This window comes from Semicossyphus pulcher, unplaced genomic scaffold (genome assembly GCF_022749685.1).
Source record: "Semicossyphus pulcher isolate SPU_LCO1_2020_fin unplaced genomic scaffold, fSemPul1.0.p SCAF_17, whole genome shotgun sequence".
NCBI lineage: Eukaryota > Metazoa > Chordata > Actinopteri > Labriformes > Labridae > Semicossyphus > Semicossyphus pulcher.
In genome coordinates this window covers 18896005-18914980 of record NW_027211681.1, presented here as the reverse complement: position 1 = coordinate 18914980, position 18976 = coordinate 18896005, and the positions used below count along the sequence as shown (strand labels likewise).

At 39.1% G+C, this 18976-nt stretch overlaps 1 protein-coding gene across 1 annotated transcript; it reads left to right on the top strand.

The window, feature by feature from the left end:
- Positions 1-2316: 2316 nt before the first annotated feature.
- casp3a (caspase 3, apoptosis-related cysteine peptidase a) lies at positions 2317-9857 on the top strand. Its single transcript, XM_069665502.1, has 6 exons — positions 2317-2439; positions 2809-2948; positions 6566-6694; positions 6838-7013; positions 7120-7228; positions 8362-9857. The coding sequence occupies exons 1-6, from the start codon at positions 2387-2389 to the stop codon at positions 8589-8591; spliced, it is 837 nt and encodes a 278-aa protein (XP_069521603.1). The 5' UTR covers positions 2317-2386; the 3' UTR covers positions 8592-9857.
- Positions 9858-18976: the final 9119 nt, after the last annotated feature.

Genomic DNA, 18976 nt, shown 5'->3' with positions numbered 1-18976 from the left:
TATACAGCAATAAGAGTGCCTCAATGCGTACACATGTGGCACAAGTGAATTATGAGGACAGTGTGATATGAGATTGCTAATACTGCAAAAAATTGGATTCTGTTGTTGTATATGTTTTTGTTGTTTGTCTTATGTGAGTGGAAGGACTGTGTGCTTGATGAAAATGTACATTTCATTTTATATTCAAGTGTACTTAAAAGGAGAACACTGAAAATGAAGATCAGAAAACATAATGTTGCAAATATTTCTTTGTAAATATACAAAATAGTAAAGTAATTGTGATATTAACTTGTTATATTGATAGAGAATCTAATGTCAGTGATGCACTTTTGATTTGTTTTCCGTTCGCTCTGTACTCGATGCATTTTCATTGTTCGAGCTGAGTGAACCATGCTTCGACCATTCACCCTCTACCAGCTAGAATAGCTTTAAATGACGTTAAATTGTTTTGGTTTGAACCGTTCCTTTTTGTGATTAATGTTGCTTCATACAGCATTTAAAGAGTGTCTGTAAGAGGAATGTACACCTCGATGCACATTACATCGTAGCGTTTACAGCTTTCCGTCTGTCCTCTTTTTTTAAAATACATATATAATCTCTGTTCCTATTAGCTCTTTTTCTAATAATTCATCACCCACTCCTGTTTTATCTGTTTTTCTTAACCTTTTTCATTCCTTGTATTGTTTCCTAAAGTGTGGGTGTTGTCACTACACAGATTTCACTGAAATTGACTGAATGTGTTCTTGCACTTGCATACAGTACATCCGTTATTGATCATGATGTGACTGATAAACAGTCCACTTTTGCTGTTGGCTGCTGTAAATTTGTCATTTTGTGAGTTTGTTTTGAAAACACTTCCTAAACCATGTGCAGTAATTGGAAACATATGTCCACTAGTTAAAATGGGCATATGTATTGAGTCACTGTTCTGAGCATACTTTCCACTGTTTCTATCCTTCAATGCAGTTTTATAGCAGGATTGTGTTAGGGGCTAACGTAATTAAAGTTTGAATGAAGGTGCATCTTTGAGTTTTTCTTTTTAACAAAGCATCAGAAAGTGTGGCACACTGGTTGGTGTCTTCAACCTGCTTACACTAGAGTATAAATGGTGTTAATCACATTAAATACAGTTGCAGATTAACTGAAAAAATTTATGACACTTATCGACGTGCCACATCAATTTTACTACCATGACGTATCCAAGTGTCCTGCAAAAAATACCCATAATTGAATCACAGTAATGGACTTCCTTATGTCTCCAATCACTGTCAATTGTCACATAAATTGTCATTATCAGTTGTGGAAGAATAATTCAGATCCTTTACAAAGGTATGAGAAGCTATACAACCACATTAGGAAAACATATTCAAATGTTAAGGAGACAAATATTTCCTTTACAGTTGTATTCAAAAATTAAAATGTGAAGTATAAAGTAGCACCAAATGGAAATACATAAAGTTTCTGTACAATTTTACATGAGCACTCAGTTACACTGTATCATTTGTGGTTCCAAATGAAACACGGCTCTCACTTGTGAGATAGTCTGTTTAACTATTTACACTTCAGATTATTGAGGGCTTAGTTTTGTAAGAGTGAGAAACATTATAATCCTCTGTACATTTATGACAGTATAATAACAGCTTTGTGAAACAACTTCTGTTTCATGCATCTGTGCTGATGTGCGGTTTACCTATGTGACTTTAGAGTGGGATATGTAGAGAGCATTTTGAAGAGAAAACAACAATTGAATTTCAAATCTCCACTTGTAAAGAAAAAAATATTTCTATCAATTAAAATCTTTTTAAAGAAAATACACTACAGATATATCAGAATCTGGGTTATTTTTTTTCTGGGAATCGGGGGGAATTTAGAGACCCCTGGGGAATTAAAAAGATTGAAATTGAAACGTTAACGTTTTAGAGGTATTTCCAGTATCAAGTATTAATTATATTAAAATTTGACTATCAGTAGGTCAACAAATATAATTAGTTATTTTATTTCAGTGCAAGAATTGCATTCAAAGCAGTTTGGAAGGCTTTTTAAATCTTAAATGTTTTTTTTTACCTTACCTTAAATCTAAACGTGAGGGGTATAGAAAAAATCTTTTTTTCTTCAAATGTTTGTTGTCTCTGAATCTGAATAATAATTAAAAAAAACCAACAGCACCTATCACAGGACACTTTTTGTTGGTCACTCGCTCCTCATACGGAAGGCGTGGGAGTGCAAAACGAGTGCATCTCCGCATGACGTCAGCATCTTTGTTTACAGCAGCAGTGCAGCCAGCTACAAGCCTGTTAGCTGTTAGCATTAGTTGTCTGCTGGGTGTGCTGCCGACGGGAGAGTAATACCACTGTGTGCTGAGCGGTTCTTTTGTTTAATTAAAAACATGTCGGCATTCGGAGAGGACTCCACAGACGCAAGAAGAGGCGATGGACAAGAGTGAGTCAGTTTTGATTTTAGCTGGTTTAATTTTATCTTTATCAAACACATTGTTGTCCAGACACTGATGAGGAAACTGTCCGCCACCGTTAATTTCCCACACGGTCTGCCCTGTTTCTAACGTATTACTTCAACCGCTAGCAATTACACATTATGTGTGTGTTTTTTTAAATTTAATTTACATTCATTCATTCATTTCATTTTCCTTTAGCTTTGTGTTACTCATGACATATATCTAACTTATAACAGCAATAATTGAGGCCTGTAACCAACAATTTAAAGGTACAGTAGTCTTTTTTTGTGCATAACTTGTATGACTTGTCTTTCATTTAATTATGTACCATGTTATGTGTTTGTCTTTTCCCTCAGGTCGGAGCCGTCTTCCTCCGCTGCTGGCACCATGGACGTGGATGCTAAGCCCGGCTCCCACAGCTTCAGATACAGCCTGAATTATCCCAGCATCGGCCAGTGCATCATCATCAACAACAAGAACTTTGACAGGAGAACAGGTGTTTATTCTGGTCTCTCGGTCAGGGCTTAGTCAGCTTATTTTTAGACGAAACATACTGAAAACGAAACTGCTGTGTAATATGTAACTGCTGTGTCGTGAGGGACTTTCGGGTTGTGTTGATTTTGGCACCCCCTGTGGACAAAGCCGTACCTGTTTTTGTCCTGCTCATGCTTCAGTGGTGGTTTTTAACAAAAAATCTCCTGCTTTCTTTAACAGTCACTTAAAATTTTTACCCCGGGAAATGTAAACAAAGGTAGCTTGCTGTTAATCGCTTTATCTAACACCTACCTAGAAGTTTCAGGCATTAAAAATAACTGTTTCATAACTAGCGAAAAATTCCTCACAGGAGCTTGAAAACTTTGTATCAAATATAAAAGCAATTCTAAACCAAATAACAGAAAAGTAAAACTTAAAAATAATGTTAAGACAACAACAAACATCTTAATGTAAAATCGACTCAAATTTGAATATTTTCTTGCACACTCCTTATATTTCAATTTAAATAACAAATACCCTTGGGGTTTTGTTCTTTCGTCAGACAAAACAACTGTCAGTTTCTCATAATAGGCACTTGTCATCTGCCATCTGCCTATATTTTATGCTCAAACTTTCAAAAAGGCATTTTTAGTAATAGTTACAAGATTATGACTATAATTAGTAATAGCAAACGTCCCTCTTTAATATGTTAATTTGTTCTAAATGTTGGGTTTAAGGGTTATTTTCCAACAGCCCAAAATAGTTTACACTTGGACTTTAAAGTGAACCATTCTGAAATGCTTAGTAATACTAAACCTAGAAGTTAGCCCCAGGGTTTATGGGTCAGTTGGCTCAAACTACACTGTTGAAACTTTTACAAGTAGTTAGGGATTAGCTTGCTGTAAAGGTGCATGTCGTGTCCCTGTAGTAGCGTTTTCAGTTGGTTTACACAAGCTTCTCTAGTTTGTACCTGAGTTGTAGTAGATGAATTTGGTGTGGGAACATACCTGTCCATAAGCTGCAGGAGGGGATTCCTTCCTGGCATATTGCTTGAGAAACTGTCTGTAGTTGTGAGGTGAAGCCACATTTGGGCAAGTGGCTCTTGGCAGCAAGATTCATGTTTCTGCTGTCTAGTGACATGGTTGACCTGTTATTGTCTTGCAGTGTTTGTCAGTCCTTCTACAACCTAATTGTGTGCTACAACAAGTTGTATAAAGCAGGACTGATTTGTCTGTCCTTTAAATGGTACAACAATACAAGATGCAAACATGCCAGAGTTAGCAAGAATGCTAATTTACATGTGTAGTCCCTAGGCAGGTAGCAACACTGATGAAATGTCTTTATGAGGAGGCAGATATCTTAGTCTGAGTTAATTAGATGTTCAAGTCTGCTCTGTGGCATTCCTCATGCTGGCTGCAGAGAAAATTTAGTACAAGAGAGCAGTTGTTTTGATCCTTGTGTGTGCTTTCTTGAATTTGATAAAAATAGGACTGTTCTCCGCTACGGCACACTGTCAGTGGCTCTTCAGGAAGTCCAGGTACTCTCATGACTTGCAGTATGATTTGACATTTATCACATGGGCCCCAGGGTTTGATATGGTTCCTCTTCTGACTTTAATTTTTAGACTGCGGATAATTCTGTGTATGAGAATGTTCTTTCTGGTCGTTTCTTTAAAGGCCGAGTCACTTGGATATTCCTGTAGCCTTGTTTCAGGACTCAGAAGGACAGCCATTACTGCTATTGTTGTGTGTGTCCTTTGGGTGTTCATAATCTTTTTACGAAGCATGACTATGTCTGCCCTTTAAGGACCTATAGGGGAATGTTTATCCAGCATTAGCCTCTCTGAGGATATAAAGGCCTGATGTCTACAATAGCTGGAGAAGCAGTTAGAAACCTTGAGTTAAGGGACAATGTGCAATGTAAGCTTTACATGTCAAAGAGCAGTGTCTGCTGTTATTGAAAGAGCCTCTATTATCTGGCTGAAGACCTTGGACATCAGTGCAGGCTATTGCAGCTTTGGTCTGCTTCTCCTGAGCATCAGCGTTACTGTGTGAGGGTCTCATTCTGCTCTCAGACTTGTGTTTGACAAACTCGTCTAGCAGGACTAACTGAGTACACATGACTGCTCCGTCTGCAAACAGCGTAATGTTCCTCGAGCGTGTGCATCATAAGAGCGGGGTGAACACTAGCAGTGGTTAAGCCTGTACTGCCAAGTTCATTGTGTTCAGCTGATCAACCAAAAGTACATTCTTGTTATGGAAGATTGTACACACGCAACTTAGTAATCCCTCTGGAAAATTGCAGTGTTTAGGACAAGAGTCAATAATATGTTGTATGTTGTCCACAGGCTCCCTCTTTCTTACAGATACCATCAGCCACAGTTTCTGTGGCTGATAAACTACAGATGTGTTCAATCCTGGACAATCCGAGGGCTGCAGGCTGTGTTGGGTAACTAGATTGTATTGCACAAAGAAGTTGTGCCCAACCAACTTAGATTTAAAGTTGTTGACGCACAAAACCGGCGAGGCAAACAAATGGAACTCACTCAGCCATCATGTATTTTATTATTAACACCTGTGTAGGTGTTCACTTTTCTAAATGATTGATTTCAAGATATGTGGAGCTATTGTCAAGAAATTAGACGTCATAAACTAATTAGAATTTTTAATTCAAACAAATCGGCAATCGTCAACCAGCAGCCTCATAAACAATACAGAGCCGGTAAAACATGTTTCTTTTGGTGTAAACGAACCGTACTGATATAACGCCTCTCTCGTCTTCCGACCACTCAAAGCTGCTTTTACACTACATGTCACATTCACACGTTCACACACTGATGACAAAGGCCTACGTGCAAATCTCCAACCACATGGCTATGCCACCGGAAGCAATTTGTGGTTCAGTATCTTGCCCACTCTTCGACATGTGACTGTAGCAGATTGAGAGACGACTGACTCTACCACTAAGCCACAGCCGCCCCCCCCAGTATAATGTCTTTTAAAACTCAATCTTTTCCAAATTGGAAAAGATTGAGTTTTATCTTTGCTAAAACTTACAAGCTGTGAAAAGACAACAGTTTTGTTTTTACCCGAAAGTGCTCAGTGCATGAACACAGTACAGAGGTTGTGACATAAAAAGTCAGAGGATATGACAAGGACAAACCGTTACTCAATAAAGCCCTGAGAAATAACAGCGACAAACAAATACAAGGCTAATAACGAAACTAACCTTACTAATATAGAACCACACAGAAGTACTATACATAGAATGAGATAGAGAGCTAGATAATACCTAACAACACCACAACAAGCAAGATGCAAATTAGTATCAGTAACACTAAAAAAAGTGATTAAAAAAAACGACTCTAAACCACACACAAAAACAATCTAAGGAACCACTTATAGCACCAGCTGTTAGAGATTCATTGTCATACCTGCTGCCTTATGTGAAACCTGCACTCCATTAAACTGTGTGTCTCATAAAACAGTGTCTTTTTAAACTGCCTTCAATGTAGGCCCGTTTTTTAATTTACTTCTCAGGAAGGAGGGGATGTCTGTTCCTCACAAACTCTTCTTTTGCTGTTGTTTTCATTGTGTTCTTTGTGTCACAACAAAGTTTCTCTTTGCTTTGTTTTCAAAGGCATGAATGTACGAAATGGGACAGACATCGATGCAGCCAACGCGATGAAAGTGTTTTCGAAGCTTGGTTATAAAGCGAAGGTTTACAATGACCTGTCAGTCGAGAAAATGAAACAGGTTTTAATTTCTGGTAAGTTTGGTGCAAAATTCCTCCGAAGGTCGCCTACACACAATCATATTACTAGTGATGTATGAAACTCTAACTGATGCACATGTTTGCTGCTTTCTTTATGTGATTTGGAAAAATATATATAAAATGCACTTTTTTTCTAGTGTCAAAGGAAGATCACAGCTGCTATGCTTCATTCGTCTGCGTTCTGTTGAGTCATGGAGATGAGGGCGTGTTCTTTGGTACGGACGGCTCAGTGGAGCTTAAATACCTGACGTCACTTTTCCGAGGGGATCGCTGCCAGTCGCTGGTGGGAAAGCCCAAACTCTTCTTCATCCAGGTATTGTTAGAGTTTATCTTTAGTTTTCCTTTCTTCTGTGCTAATTCACACTGGGCTTTACTTAATATTCTTACCTATAACCAGGTTTTGTTTTGCTTTTGTGCAGGCATGCAGAGGTACTGAACTGGACGGAGGGATTGAAGCAGACAGTGGAGAAGGAACCACCAAGATCCCTGTGGAAGCTGACTTCCTCTATGCCTTCTCCACAGCCCCAGGTTAATACTCATTTCACCCAAACACTCTTTCTGTATACAATACTACAATTACAATGTTACAATTGTATTTAGCCGACGCTTTTGTCCAAAGCGACGTACATCTGAGAGTTAATACAACACTAGCATGGATCGGGATGGGAGGGAACAAAGTCAGTAAGAGCCAACAAACAGCTTCAGGTGTGATCGGACACTGGCGACGACAGGCAGTGCACAGGACGTTTTTTTGTTTGTTTGTTTGTTTTTATAACAATCATCATCAGCAACATCACTAAGATGAGTATAGTCATTGTCATCATGAAAATCCTAGTCAGCATAAACTACATCCTCAATGTAATCATCATCAACAGCATCAATATCATTAATGTCAGAGGTGTTCATAAAGAGCTGGGTCTTTAGCTTCTACTTAAAGGTGAAAGGGACTCTGCAGACCGAATGGAGTTTGGTAAGTCGTTCCACCACCTGGGGACTACTGAGGAGAAGAGTCCAGTTAGAGACTTAGGGCCCTGTTGTGATGGGAGTACCAGGCGCCTTTCATTGGCAGGGCGTAGTGGGCGAGTGTAGACCTGGATGAGGGCGTTCAGGTCGGCAGGAGCTGTTTTTGTTGCTGTTTTATAAGCGAGCAACAGGGTTTAGAATTTGATGCAAGCGGCAACTGGGAGCCAGTTGAGGGATATGAGCAGTGGAGTGACGTGTGCCGTATTGGGTTGATTGAAGACCAGTCGCGCTGCTGCGTTCTGGATCATCTGCAGAGGTTTGAATGTGCATGCAGGAAGGCCTGCCAGTAGGGAGTTGTTATATCACGAGAGCCTGTACCAGCACTTGTGTTGCATGCTCTGACAGTTAGGGTCTGCTCTTCCTGATGTTGTACAGGGCAAATCAACATGACCGAGCAATCGAGGTCATGAGAATCTTAAAGGTTAGCTGGTTGTCAATCATGATGCCCAGGTTCCGGGCAGACTTAGTGGGTATGAGTTCAGTTTGTCCAAGCTGGATGTTAATATGTGGTTGCATAGAGGGACTGGCTGGGATGGAGTTCAGTCTTTGAAAGGTTGAGCTGAAGGTGGCGTTGTGTAGTTATTTTTCCCTTTTTGTTAATTATATGAACACACCCTTTCTTCTTTTTCTGTGTCCAGGTTACTACTCATGGAGGAACACCATGACCGGCTCCTGGTTCATGCAGTCACTGTGTGAGATGATCAGCAAATACGGAAAAGAGCTGGAGCTCCAGCACATCATGACTCGAGTGAACCACAAGGTGGCGGTAGAGTTTGTGTCTGTCTCCAATTCTCCAGGCTTTGATGCAAAGAAACAGATCCCATGCATTGTGTCAATGCTGACCAAAGAGATGTATTTCACTCCTTGATGTCATCTCTACTTCTTCATAAGCAGGACAGAGTCTGAAAATTTGTGTTTGTGAATTGTAACTTTTATTTTACACACTCTGACTGAAAATCTCTTGAAACCTTAGCTTACATATTTCTGGGAGAGTAGCATGTGATGCTAGTTGCTGAAACATTTGCCAAGATCGGCATTATAAGATACAATATAAGGCATTAAAACGTATTTCCCTTCAGGAAAACTGTTTTGTAATCTCTTTTAAGCAAAAAAAAAAATCATGAATCAAGGAGGAAATGTTGTTGACTTTGTCTTACAGCAATCACAATTTTCCACCAGTAAATGCCTCTTACGGATGTTTACACTTTACACATTTCAGGGACAAATATTGGGAGCCAGTTTAATAGGAAGTTTGATCATGTTAATCATGCACACCAGCATTGGGATTTTTACGACGAGCAGTTTGTTTTAACTCAAGTGTCTACAGTGTGTTATGAAGGGATCATGTGTGTAACTTCTGTACCCGTTTTCTTTTTGTTTTTTATATTATAGTTCTCATTTTTTTCACTATTTCGCAAGAACAGGTACATCTGACATGAAAAAAATAATTAACTGAATTATTACATATGAGTTGTGTGAAGCCTAAACGAATGCATTCGGACTCGGTAGGCAAATAAAGGATTTTGTTATGTAGCAAATTCAGCAGCATCCATGAATCTTTCTTTTTGTTTTGTTGGTTTTAAAGCTCAGAATTCTTTTTTTTATTATTTACATCACAGTCTTTATTTTCTAAATGTGTTTTGCTTTGGAAATAGCATGCATGAGTAAAACCAGCCCACTTGCACGCTGCTGTTATTTAAGGCAATCATCATACTTGAACACAACTTTGCATTTCATATCCAGCAGTAGTGTTTTTAAAGACAGCATGGTCGATCGGATGCCTTCTCACTTAGCTAAACAGTCTTTATCCTCTCTGTTATTTCAATGGACTACTGTGGAACTGTGGAACTTTTATATGTAACTATCAGTACTGACCGATTTATACAAGACAAAGCACGATCTAACTGTTTGTTGATCCAGTTCCTGGTTATTTGTACGTAAATGTCTAAATAATGTAGAGAAAACTAGCTGACATCACATGCTGTTAGAATATGTCACTGTTGTACAACAATCCAGATACATCATTACACAACGTTTTGCTATGAGCTTTTTTGTGACACCACTGTTTTGCAAGCAGCTGTACTGTGTGGTTGATGTTATGTTTTTTTCCTTATAATAAAGACCATTCATCATTGTACTGTGTCCTAAAACACTGCAACAGTAGTGAATATATTACTAAAGTTATAACAAAGGTTATGCATGGAAACACTACCAAGATCTTGTATAAGAGTTAACCTCCACAAACACAGTCAGGGTCTGCTTGTGTACTTTGTTATGGGTGTAAACTGGGAGGATTAGTCCAGATTTGGCTGCCAGGAGGTGAGGAGAACTGGGCAACCACATCCTGAAGCCTTGTGCCAAATAAAACTAGGCCTCAGATTCCTTTACTAGCAATGCAGACTCACTTTACCTTCTAAAAAACAACAGGCCACTTACTACCTGTGGGATGAATACATGGGCTTAAAGGCTTCTGGTATACAAAGATGAAATGCATCCAGTTCTTTAGTCCTGTTAATGCTAAGAATATAATAGATAACTCTCAACAAACATAATCAGAAGTATCAGCTCTGCAATCACATCAGCAATTTATGATTTAAGTAAATCTGAGAGTTAATCTGTAAAATATTTTCTTAATAGAATCATTCTAAAAATGTGCATCACAAAATCTTAATGCCAAAGCTGACTTGACCAGATTTCTTGTTTTGTTTGAGCCTTAAATCCCAAAATATTGAATTAACTATAATTTAATGAAGGACCAGGAAAAGCAGACATCTCTCCAGTTGAGCTGCCTACAAATATAAAATAGTCCTCTGTCATTTTTGATGAATAGTTGAAAAATACTGATGCTTTGAAAAACAATAATAAAAACAATAAGTTTTCTGTTAATCAACTAATCAATAAATGAATACATCTTTGGATCTCTACAAACAAGTATTGATGGAGTAAAGTTATAAACTTCAGATTATATGTGAATCGTTCCAGTTGGAGGTGCTAATGAGCAGAGTTATCTATGTTCATACAGCTTCATGTCCCTTCATTTCCACCAATAAATAACAATGGTGTTGATTTAACTCCATGGTATTCTGTGTATTTTGTGGTGCTGTAATGGGTGGCATAATATGGTAAGAAAGTCACTTGTGTGTGCACCTCCATGTATGTAAATGTGATAGACAAATTATGATGTCAACACCTTTATATAAAAGCAATGTATCATCAACAAAACAAAAACTATAGTAGATGTTAGAGAGAGCTAGAGAGATGAAGATGGTGGTATATTTTTATATAATGACATAATGTTTTATGCAAGGTTGTATGGGGGTTCGCATACTTTTTTAAAACTTTCTTCTGTAATGTATTTTATTATTATTAATTTTGATTATACTTTGTAAGTCTCTTTATATTCCATGTTATCTTGCAGCAAGACAAACTTCTTTGGAGACAATGTATTGACAGCTTTGACAGCTTTGTTTTGTTGAGCCAATTCTTTGAGTTTTATATTAGATTGTTAACTGTTGTTATTGGTAACAATAACATCAGCATTAGCTGAGACTTATCTAAAAGGAAACTTCTTCCAAAGTAAAAGTAAGAGTTTACGAGCAGCACTTGAACGCAGCACAAGTCCTCGCCTCTTTTGTCACTGCTGTAAACAGGCCCCGATACTCTCTGACAGTTGTGGCTAGTTGGCAGCAGCGCGCGCCGTGTCAGGTTGCTTATTTCCATGATTTTACACGGAGCACCTGCGTTTCACATCTGTAACATCGTGCTGCTGACTCTGGAGCAGCTCTGCCTTGTTTCTTCAACCCGGTGGTCCATTTCTCTGACATGCCTAAACTAGCGAGGATTAAGGCAGTTTGTGGACAGAAAGACATGTGCGTGGACTTAACAAGAATGTCCTACAGCTAAGAAAACTGTCCTTTTGTGCACCTCCGTTAACTTCATCTGAAGCAGGGATGGAGAAGTGGCTTCAGGTAGCCCCACACTCTCTGGCTGTGGTGCTGTCGGATAAAGAAGACTCCTCAACATCATCATCATCATCTCCACTGCGCGTGCACTCGGTAAAGTTGCAGCATCACGTCGGCTACGAGGTTTTCGCCAATTTTAAAGCCGTTAACATGCAGCACTTCTGGAACAAAGCACTTACAGTCGCTCTGTCGGAGATCTTCTTCCTCGGATGGATAGATGAACATGTGCTGCTGATCCAGGGCAAAGAAGTCCACCTTCAAGTCCTCAGAAACGGGTGGACCAGACGGACCCTGAAACCACCACAGGGCTTTGACATCAAGTGCATAGGTGGGTAAATGTCAAAAGGTAGAAACAGTTAAAATTCAGAAATAAGCATAAACATGTAAAATTCACAGACGAGTGATTTCTGCCACTGTTATTCTTAAACAATGTATTCTCCTGCCCCTGCATGGGAATTTAAACTTGCAGCATGGACAGAAACAGTCACAACAAAGCACACTCATCCACCAGTAACAATGCAATATCATTTGGCAAAAGAATGATGCAATAGCACTAAACACAAGTATTGACAAGAGAGTTAAGTATGAGCTGCAGTTGCAATAACATGTAATTAAATCTGGCAAATCTAACCACAGTGTGACAGAATCAGTCGACTAGATAACGTGAATGAAACAAAATAATAAAGCTGCAACAGGTAGGACTTGCACAGCTGCATTTTACCACGAGTCAGAGGTGTGATTGGATTGTCTTTTGTTCTTAGGCCCCTCTTGCAAGACAAACCTTTATTTTGTTGAAACTTCCTGCAATAAAAAGGCAAACTAACTCCCTGCATATTTGAAGTAAATGTTCAAATGATGGGCAATTTTATCCGAAAGATTCTTCTATATTTCACAAATGTGTTGCGGTGCAGGGTTTGTATGTGACTGAAAGTAGGGATGCACGATACTGGATTTTTTGCCATTATATATGCCGATATTTTCCAACCCTTTCTGCCGATTGCCGATTTCAATTCCGATTCTAATATTTTAGGCACGTGTTTTTTTCTCACCTAATTGCAGAGAACATCAAGTCTCCCCTGTAGTGGAATTGATATCATGCCTACTCTTTTTGTAGTGGCCCACTGGCAGATGCAGAATTAACATAATACAGTGCTTTTTAAAATGTACACTTTCACTGGGCAAGATAAGAAAATTACTTAAACTTAGGTTATGCACAAAATACCATATTTATTTGTATGTAACATTTTCTTTCAAATAAATCTGTAATATTCAAACTTAGACAGGCTTGGATGATGCTCTCCCTGAGACAATGCTGACAATAGCCACAACCAGGGCAAATTGTACCTGTTGTACAGAAAAAATACATAAAATGAAATCAACCTTGCTGTCCGTTTCGGAAACTTTAGAAATACCGCAGACATCTTGCACCCTTCTTCAAGCTTGACGGAAGAGGCGTGGTGCAGGCAGAGTTAATGTCGTAGCATTAGATCAAGCTTCTTTAAGGAATCATCGACATTAAGGCATAATTAAAGCGTTGTTTTATCGACGGAAAATATCAGCAGATATGCCGATGCCGATATGTCATTTTCAAGCCATTATTGGCAGATAGCGATAACGTGCATCCCTAATTTAAAGACACAGCCTGTAACTGTTCAAAACGAGAGTGAAATTTGGTTTGACAAGACTTAAAATCTGGATTTCCTGGATATTTGTACTTGGTTGACCTATGACCTTTCTGTCCATCTCTCCTCTGCTGGACAGTTTCAGCTTGTTACCAGTGTTCCTCTTTGTCCCTGTAGTTTCTCTTTGTTTGGCGAATATTTTCATGAGACTGTTTCCTTTGATCCTCCTGATATCTCATCCTGCACTTTGTGGTTCTTCAGAGCTCTGCTGGTTGATGCATGTAGATTTTCAAACACTGCTAACCCGGCTGGTTGCCATTCATCCTCCTTTTTGTTCATTACCTTCCCTTAAGATTGTATCTAATATTGTCTACCCCCAATAGTTCAGCAAGCAGGTGCCATGAAACAAGTCGAAGCTCGTCTGATTAGAGGAGGTTAGGCAACATCTCACCTTATAACCCCAGCAGCTTCATATCATACAGACTTACTCATACAGATAGAAGAGTGGTGGGCCTTCGGCCCAGTTCTACTCAGGTTCAACATTCCCACACTCACACTCACACTCGTCGTCTTCTGACAGGACTATAACTCATGTATGTGTTGGGACAGGTTTGGATGACTTGAGGTATTGTCAGCGAGCCTAACCGCTGCACCCATGATACTGCCCTCACAAGCTTTATCTGAGTTTGTGTGTGTGTGTTTGTGTGCAAATAAGAAAGGCATGCAGCATGTCATAGATCCCCTTATTTATGTCTTTTTGCAAAAGAGCTTTAGTTTGTATCCTCAATTCCACTTGTGAGCGGCGTTAAACTGTGGCAGAGAAAACAGAAAAAGTTCAGGAGCAGGAGGAAGACATGATGAAAAAGTTGCATTGCCATATCACACAGCAAAAATGCATTTATCAATATTTTATTTTAATAATATGTATAGTCAATCCACAGGCCATCACCCACAAAAGAACCCCAAAAATAATCTTTCTATATTTTTTTTTCACTTTCACCGAACACATCAACCAGTTTTCAGCCAAACAAGGCAGCTTTTACTGAGGTCAAACAGTATGAGAACATAGTGGAGCATTAAGAAGCTGAATAGACTGATAGTCCGTCAGGTGCTGGTTCGAGACCAAAAACAGAGCTAAAAAGTGCATAATATTGGAATTACATTCATCAAATTTTGTTTGATGTTAAATGAAACATTTATGATGCTCTGACAGTGTTGAATATGTAAACAGGCAACAATTTGCCATATCAACTTATAAAGTGATAATATGTAGGCCTAAAATGTTTGCATTGTTTGCGCCGTTTGGGCCGTCTCACTTGAAATGAGGACCACCACTGCTACCATAAAAACGAATTAATAAACTTTCATAGAAAGAACTCTCTGGAACAATTAGCATTTTTTTTTGTTTCAAAAACCTTTATTTAAGTCTTGGAAATCATTGAGGTTTCCTTTATTTGTAATGATGTCGAGATACAGAAAATGACACAATTTAAACAACCAAAAACACGATACAGTGAAAACAATTACACGCTGGGGTGAAGTGGTTTGAGGTCATCGCCATTATTTGTCCAAGAGAAATTAGAGTGTCGATCTTGAGAGTAAAGCTGTTCCCCACTGGTCAAAAAACCCGCTAACTTTTTCGCTAAATGGGAAAAGATACGATCAGCATTCAGACCATGGACAAATGACTCGGAAGTGGACCCAGGTAGTTATCGCATCGTATTGAAGGGAACACAAAACCTGTGTCGACGCGCTAATCTCCGCCCCCTTTCCGGCACGATGCTATGCCCCATCGGTAACTTCTGTGACTCCTGGTCATCTCAGCTACAAATTCCGCAAAAAACACTATTAAGTTACTATCTGTAAAGTGAAAGATGTTTTTGGTTTTGATGCACAAAAAGAGAATTAATACAAGTACCAACTCTATCAATCTGTTTAGCCTCTTTAAGCTCATTGTTTTGGCCTCACAATATCAGTGATTTTGTTCACACTTGTTTGCATCAGCATCACTTCCAGCAGCTTCCCTGCATGTCCAGGCATTTGTTTGACAACATTTTCTGCAAATACTTTTACACATACACCTTGAATTGAAAGTTTGAGGTCAAATATGCTTACTCTCTATTCAACCTGTCGCTACTCCTACTAAGGCAGCGCCCGAACCAGCCTCTTAATGAATCAGATTGATGTGTAAATATTAGTGTGTACTGAATGTTGAAACGCTTCCACAGCTCCTTTCATGTTATCAGATTTGTACTCTGAGCTGCTTAACATTGATTGTATTGAATCACAAAGCCTCAGCGCCTCAGGGTTTGTTATAGTCCTAAAGTAAATCTTAAAATAGATTGTGATTTTGTGGCACAGTTTTTTTTCTCTCTCTGGCTGCACTCGCAGCTTTCTGAAGCAAACACTGATAAGCTGTGGAATGTTTGTCTTATGGCTAATAACTCACCAGACTCTATAATACCAAAACCAACTGAGCAGGCCTATATGGTCCGGACGCAGATAAGGTACCAATGTACTGTTGTGTGATGTTTTTCTTCACTAAATCCATCAACTCAGAACAGGACCAACAGCGACAAGTCGAACAACAGTGTGCTGGAATTTGAGCTTTTTATGCTCACCTGTGTGGCCACCACATTATCAAGCAGCATACTCTGTAGTTTAATAGTGAGCTGGTGCGAATCCAACCAGGAGTTGAACTTTAACCAGTTTACCCCCTGAGATCACCTTTAAAGGCATTGCAGGAAAACCAAGTCAGATTGTTTGGTGGATTATCTCCCCAAAAGTTCCCAAAATCTTTTATAGTGAGTGTTACAGGTATACAGGTGAGAACCAGTGCAGTTTGGACTCATACTCTTAGCTGAGGTGTCAAAGTTTTCCTAACAGCACTTTTTGAACACTTTTTCACCACAGGTTGCTCATTTACCGTGTATGTAGGAGGACATAATTTAGTATCATGCACATATGCAAAGTGTTAAAACAATATTATGTCTTATTAAAAAGCTTTTGTACAAATGATATATACGTATATATGATATATGTTTACTGTTTATTATCAAAGGCTTCAGGATTGGATTAAAATCTCCATCCCACTAGATTAATAGTTTCAAATCTTAGAAGGCTGAAGTCGTGTTGCTGTGAAATGCATTTTGAAGTCAACGCTCCGTATTATCCCCCAAACTCCCTGAGAATGCGTGACCAGGACCTGAGAGCCAAAAAGTAGCACGGATTAGCTGATACATTTAAACTAAAGTTGTGGATTTTCAGCTGTGTGAAAACTGTTTTTGAATATCTGACTATTCAATCTGATTAACTGAGGGACTTTGTATCCGTTAGCAGGCTGTACACAATAGACTGGGAGGAGTGTGTGCTCAGGAGGAAGGAAAAGTGGAGCATTTGTTCAGGAAAACACTGTTGCACTGCGCTCCACGCTGCGGCCCAGGTCTCCTTTGGAAGGAAAGGGAGGGTCCCGGCAGAGAATCGGGGGAAATGTTTAACGCAGCAGACGGAATATGTTGCCGTATATCTTAATGTCAGAGCAGGATGTGTTAAGTGGGCTGTTGTGGTAAAAAAAAATCTTTTGTCTTTGTATTGAGCGTCTGGCCTAGAGAGCCGACTTTGAGAAGAGATGTGTTGTAATAAATGCTCCACTGGAGGGCAGAGCATCGGCACAAATGGTGTTTGCAGGGATGAAGTTATAACAGGCCGCAATTCATGTACTGTCTACTGTACTGTGCTGTGTGCAGCACTTTGTTAATAACAGAGCAAGACTTGTAATGTGTAACAGAAGCTGTTAGTCACACCCTTTCTGCATTATATTATTGTTGTCTTGCTGCATCTAGCAGACATTTGTATCAAAGAAATATCATATTTTATGCAGGTTCAACACAATAAAACTTCAAAACTTTTGGATGGCAAGACTTAAATATCCCCATTATTGGTTAAACAGTTTGCATAGAGGTTCATTGTCCCGTGAAAATGAAATCTAATAACTTTGATGATCTCTACATTAGTTTTCTTTAGCACCACTGTGAGGTTTAACTGTTCAGAGAGAAATGTCCTCATTACTAGTTGGTGGATGGTTTACAGTTTGGCACAGATGTTCATGTTACCATCAGGAGAAATTGTAACTAGTGATCCAATTAGGTCAAAATTTTGGTTGTCAAAGTCGAGCGTTGGGAATCGCAGGGTAACTCACAATACGATACGTTACATGGCTCACGTTAACGATAATATCGCGATACAGCGATGCAGCGATAATTGATATATTGCAAGACAATCATATACATCACGACATCTAATTAACTTCTTCTTTGGGCAATTAATTTCTATTCGCCTTACCCTCATTCATGTCCTAAACGCCACTGCGAAGAGTCATGAAGTAGGGACACGCCGAGTCAAAATTGCAGGGAAATCTTTTTATATATTTGTACATGAAAAAAATCCATATTTGACACCAGTCTATCAATTGTATTTCACGAGTCAGGACGACGATATATTGCCGTATCGATATTTTGTCCCACCCCTATAAAACACATTTGCTTCAACTTTATAGCTAACTCAATTGCACTTGGGGTTAAATGCTAATTAGCAAATATATACATGACCACACTAGCTATGATAGTGAACGTGGTGAACATTTACAGCCGCTCAACAGTAACATGTTAGCATCGTCATTGTGAACATGTTAGCGTGCTGGCATTAGCAATTAGCTCTTCCTGCACCTATAGGTAGGAGCTGCTAGCATGAACGTCTGTGTAGAAAAACACCCTTTTGTAAGATTAACATCTGAAACATGATTTCAAAATGTATCAGTCTTGACTACTTTTCAGAGGCTTTAAGATCATAGCGCTTAGTAAACTCATGTATGCCTGCTTCAACAAATCCCCTTTAGGGCTGCAACTAGCCGTAGCCTTTTTTTCCATGATTGATTCTTATTCTTATTATTCATTCAATTTATTGATTGATATTTTTGTCTACAAGATGTATGAAAATAGTGAAAAGTTATTGTTATAGTCCATCCAGCCATCTTTCCATTTTCTTCCGCTCATCTGGCGTCAGGTCGAGGCAGGCGGCGGTGGCAGCATGTTAGCATTAGCAACTAGATCAAAGCACTGCCTTTCTGCGCCAAGGTACAGGTTGACGGAGCTGCTAGCATGGCCGTCTGTGTAAGATTAACATCTACCTGACTTCATAATCATTATCAATGTTGCCTCATTTTCTCCCGCTTATCCGGGGTCGGGTCGCAGTGGCAGCAGGATAAGAGAGTTGACCCAGACGTCCCTCTTCTCAGCCATGTTTTCCAGCTCCCCCTGGCCGATTCCAAGGCGTTCCCAGGCAAGATGGGATATTTAAATTTAAATGTACTTTCTCGTTTTATCTGATTAACATTCCAAAAAACAAATATATTCACTTAACTGTTGTTTGTGTCCCCTCAAAAGTGTTAAATCCTTTTTTATAGAGTAGATAGAACCCGTGAATTATGTAGTTTTTCTGTTTGAAAAATGATATCCGGTAATTTTCTACTGTCTTATCAATAATTCAATAATTGTTCCTACTCTCACATTTGGTCTCAGCAAGATTGTCCAAGGGATATCTAGCAAAAATGTAATAACGCTGGTCTCTGTGGATGTTTTTCAGAAAATATCTCTCTACTATCAGCACATCCT

Coding starts and splice junctions, on each gene's coding strand:
- casp3a (XM_069665502.1), top strand. CDS start 2,387: ATGTCGGCATTCGGAGAGGACTCCACAGACGCAAGAAGAGGCGATGGA. Junction 7,014..7,119: donor CCAAACTCTTCTTCATCCAG/GTATTGTTAGAG, acceptor GCTTTTGTGCAG/GCATGCAGAGGTACTGAACT. Junction 7,229..8,361: donor TGCCTTCTCCACAGCCCCAG/GTTAATACTCAT, acceptor TTCTGTGTCCAG/GTTACTACTCATGGAGGAAC.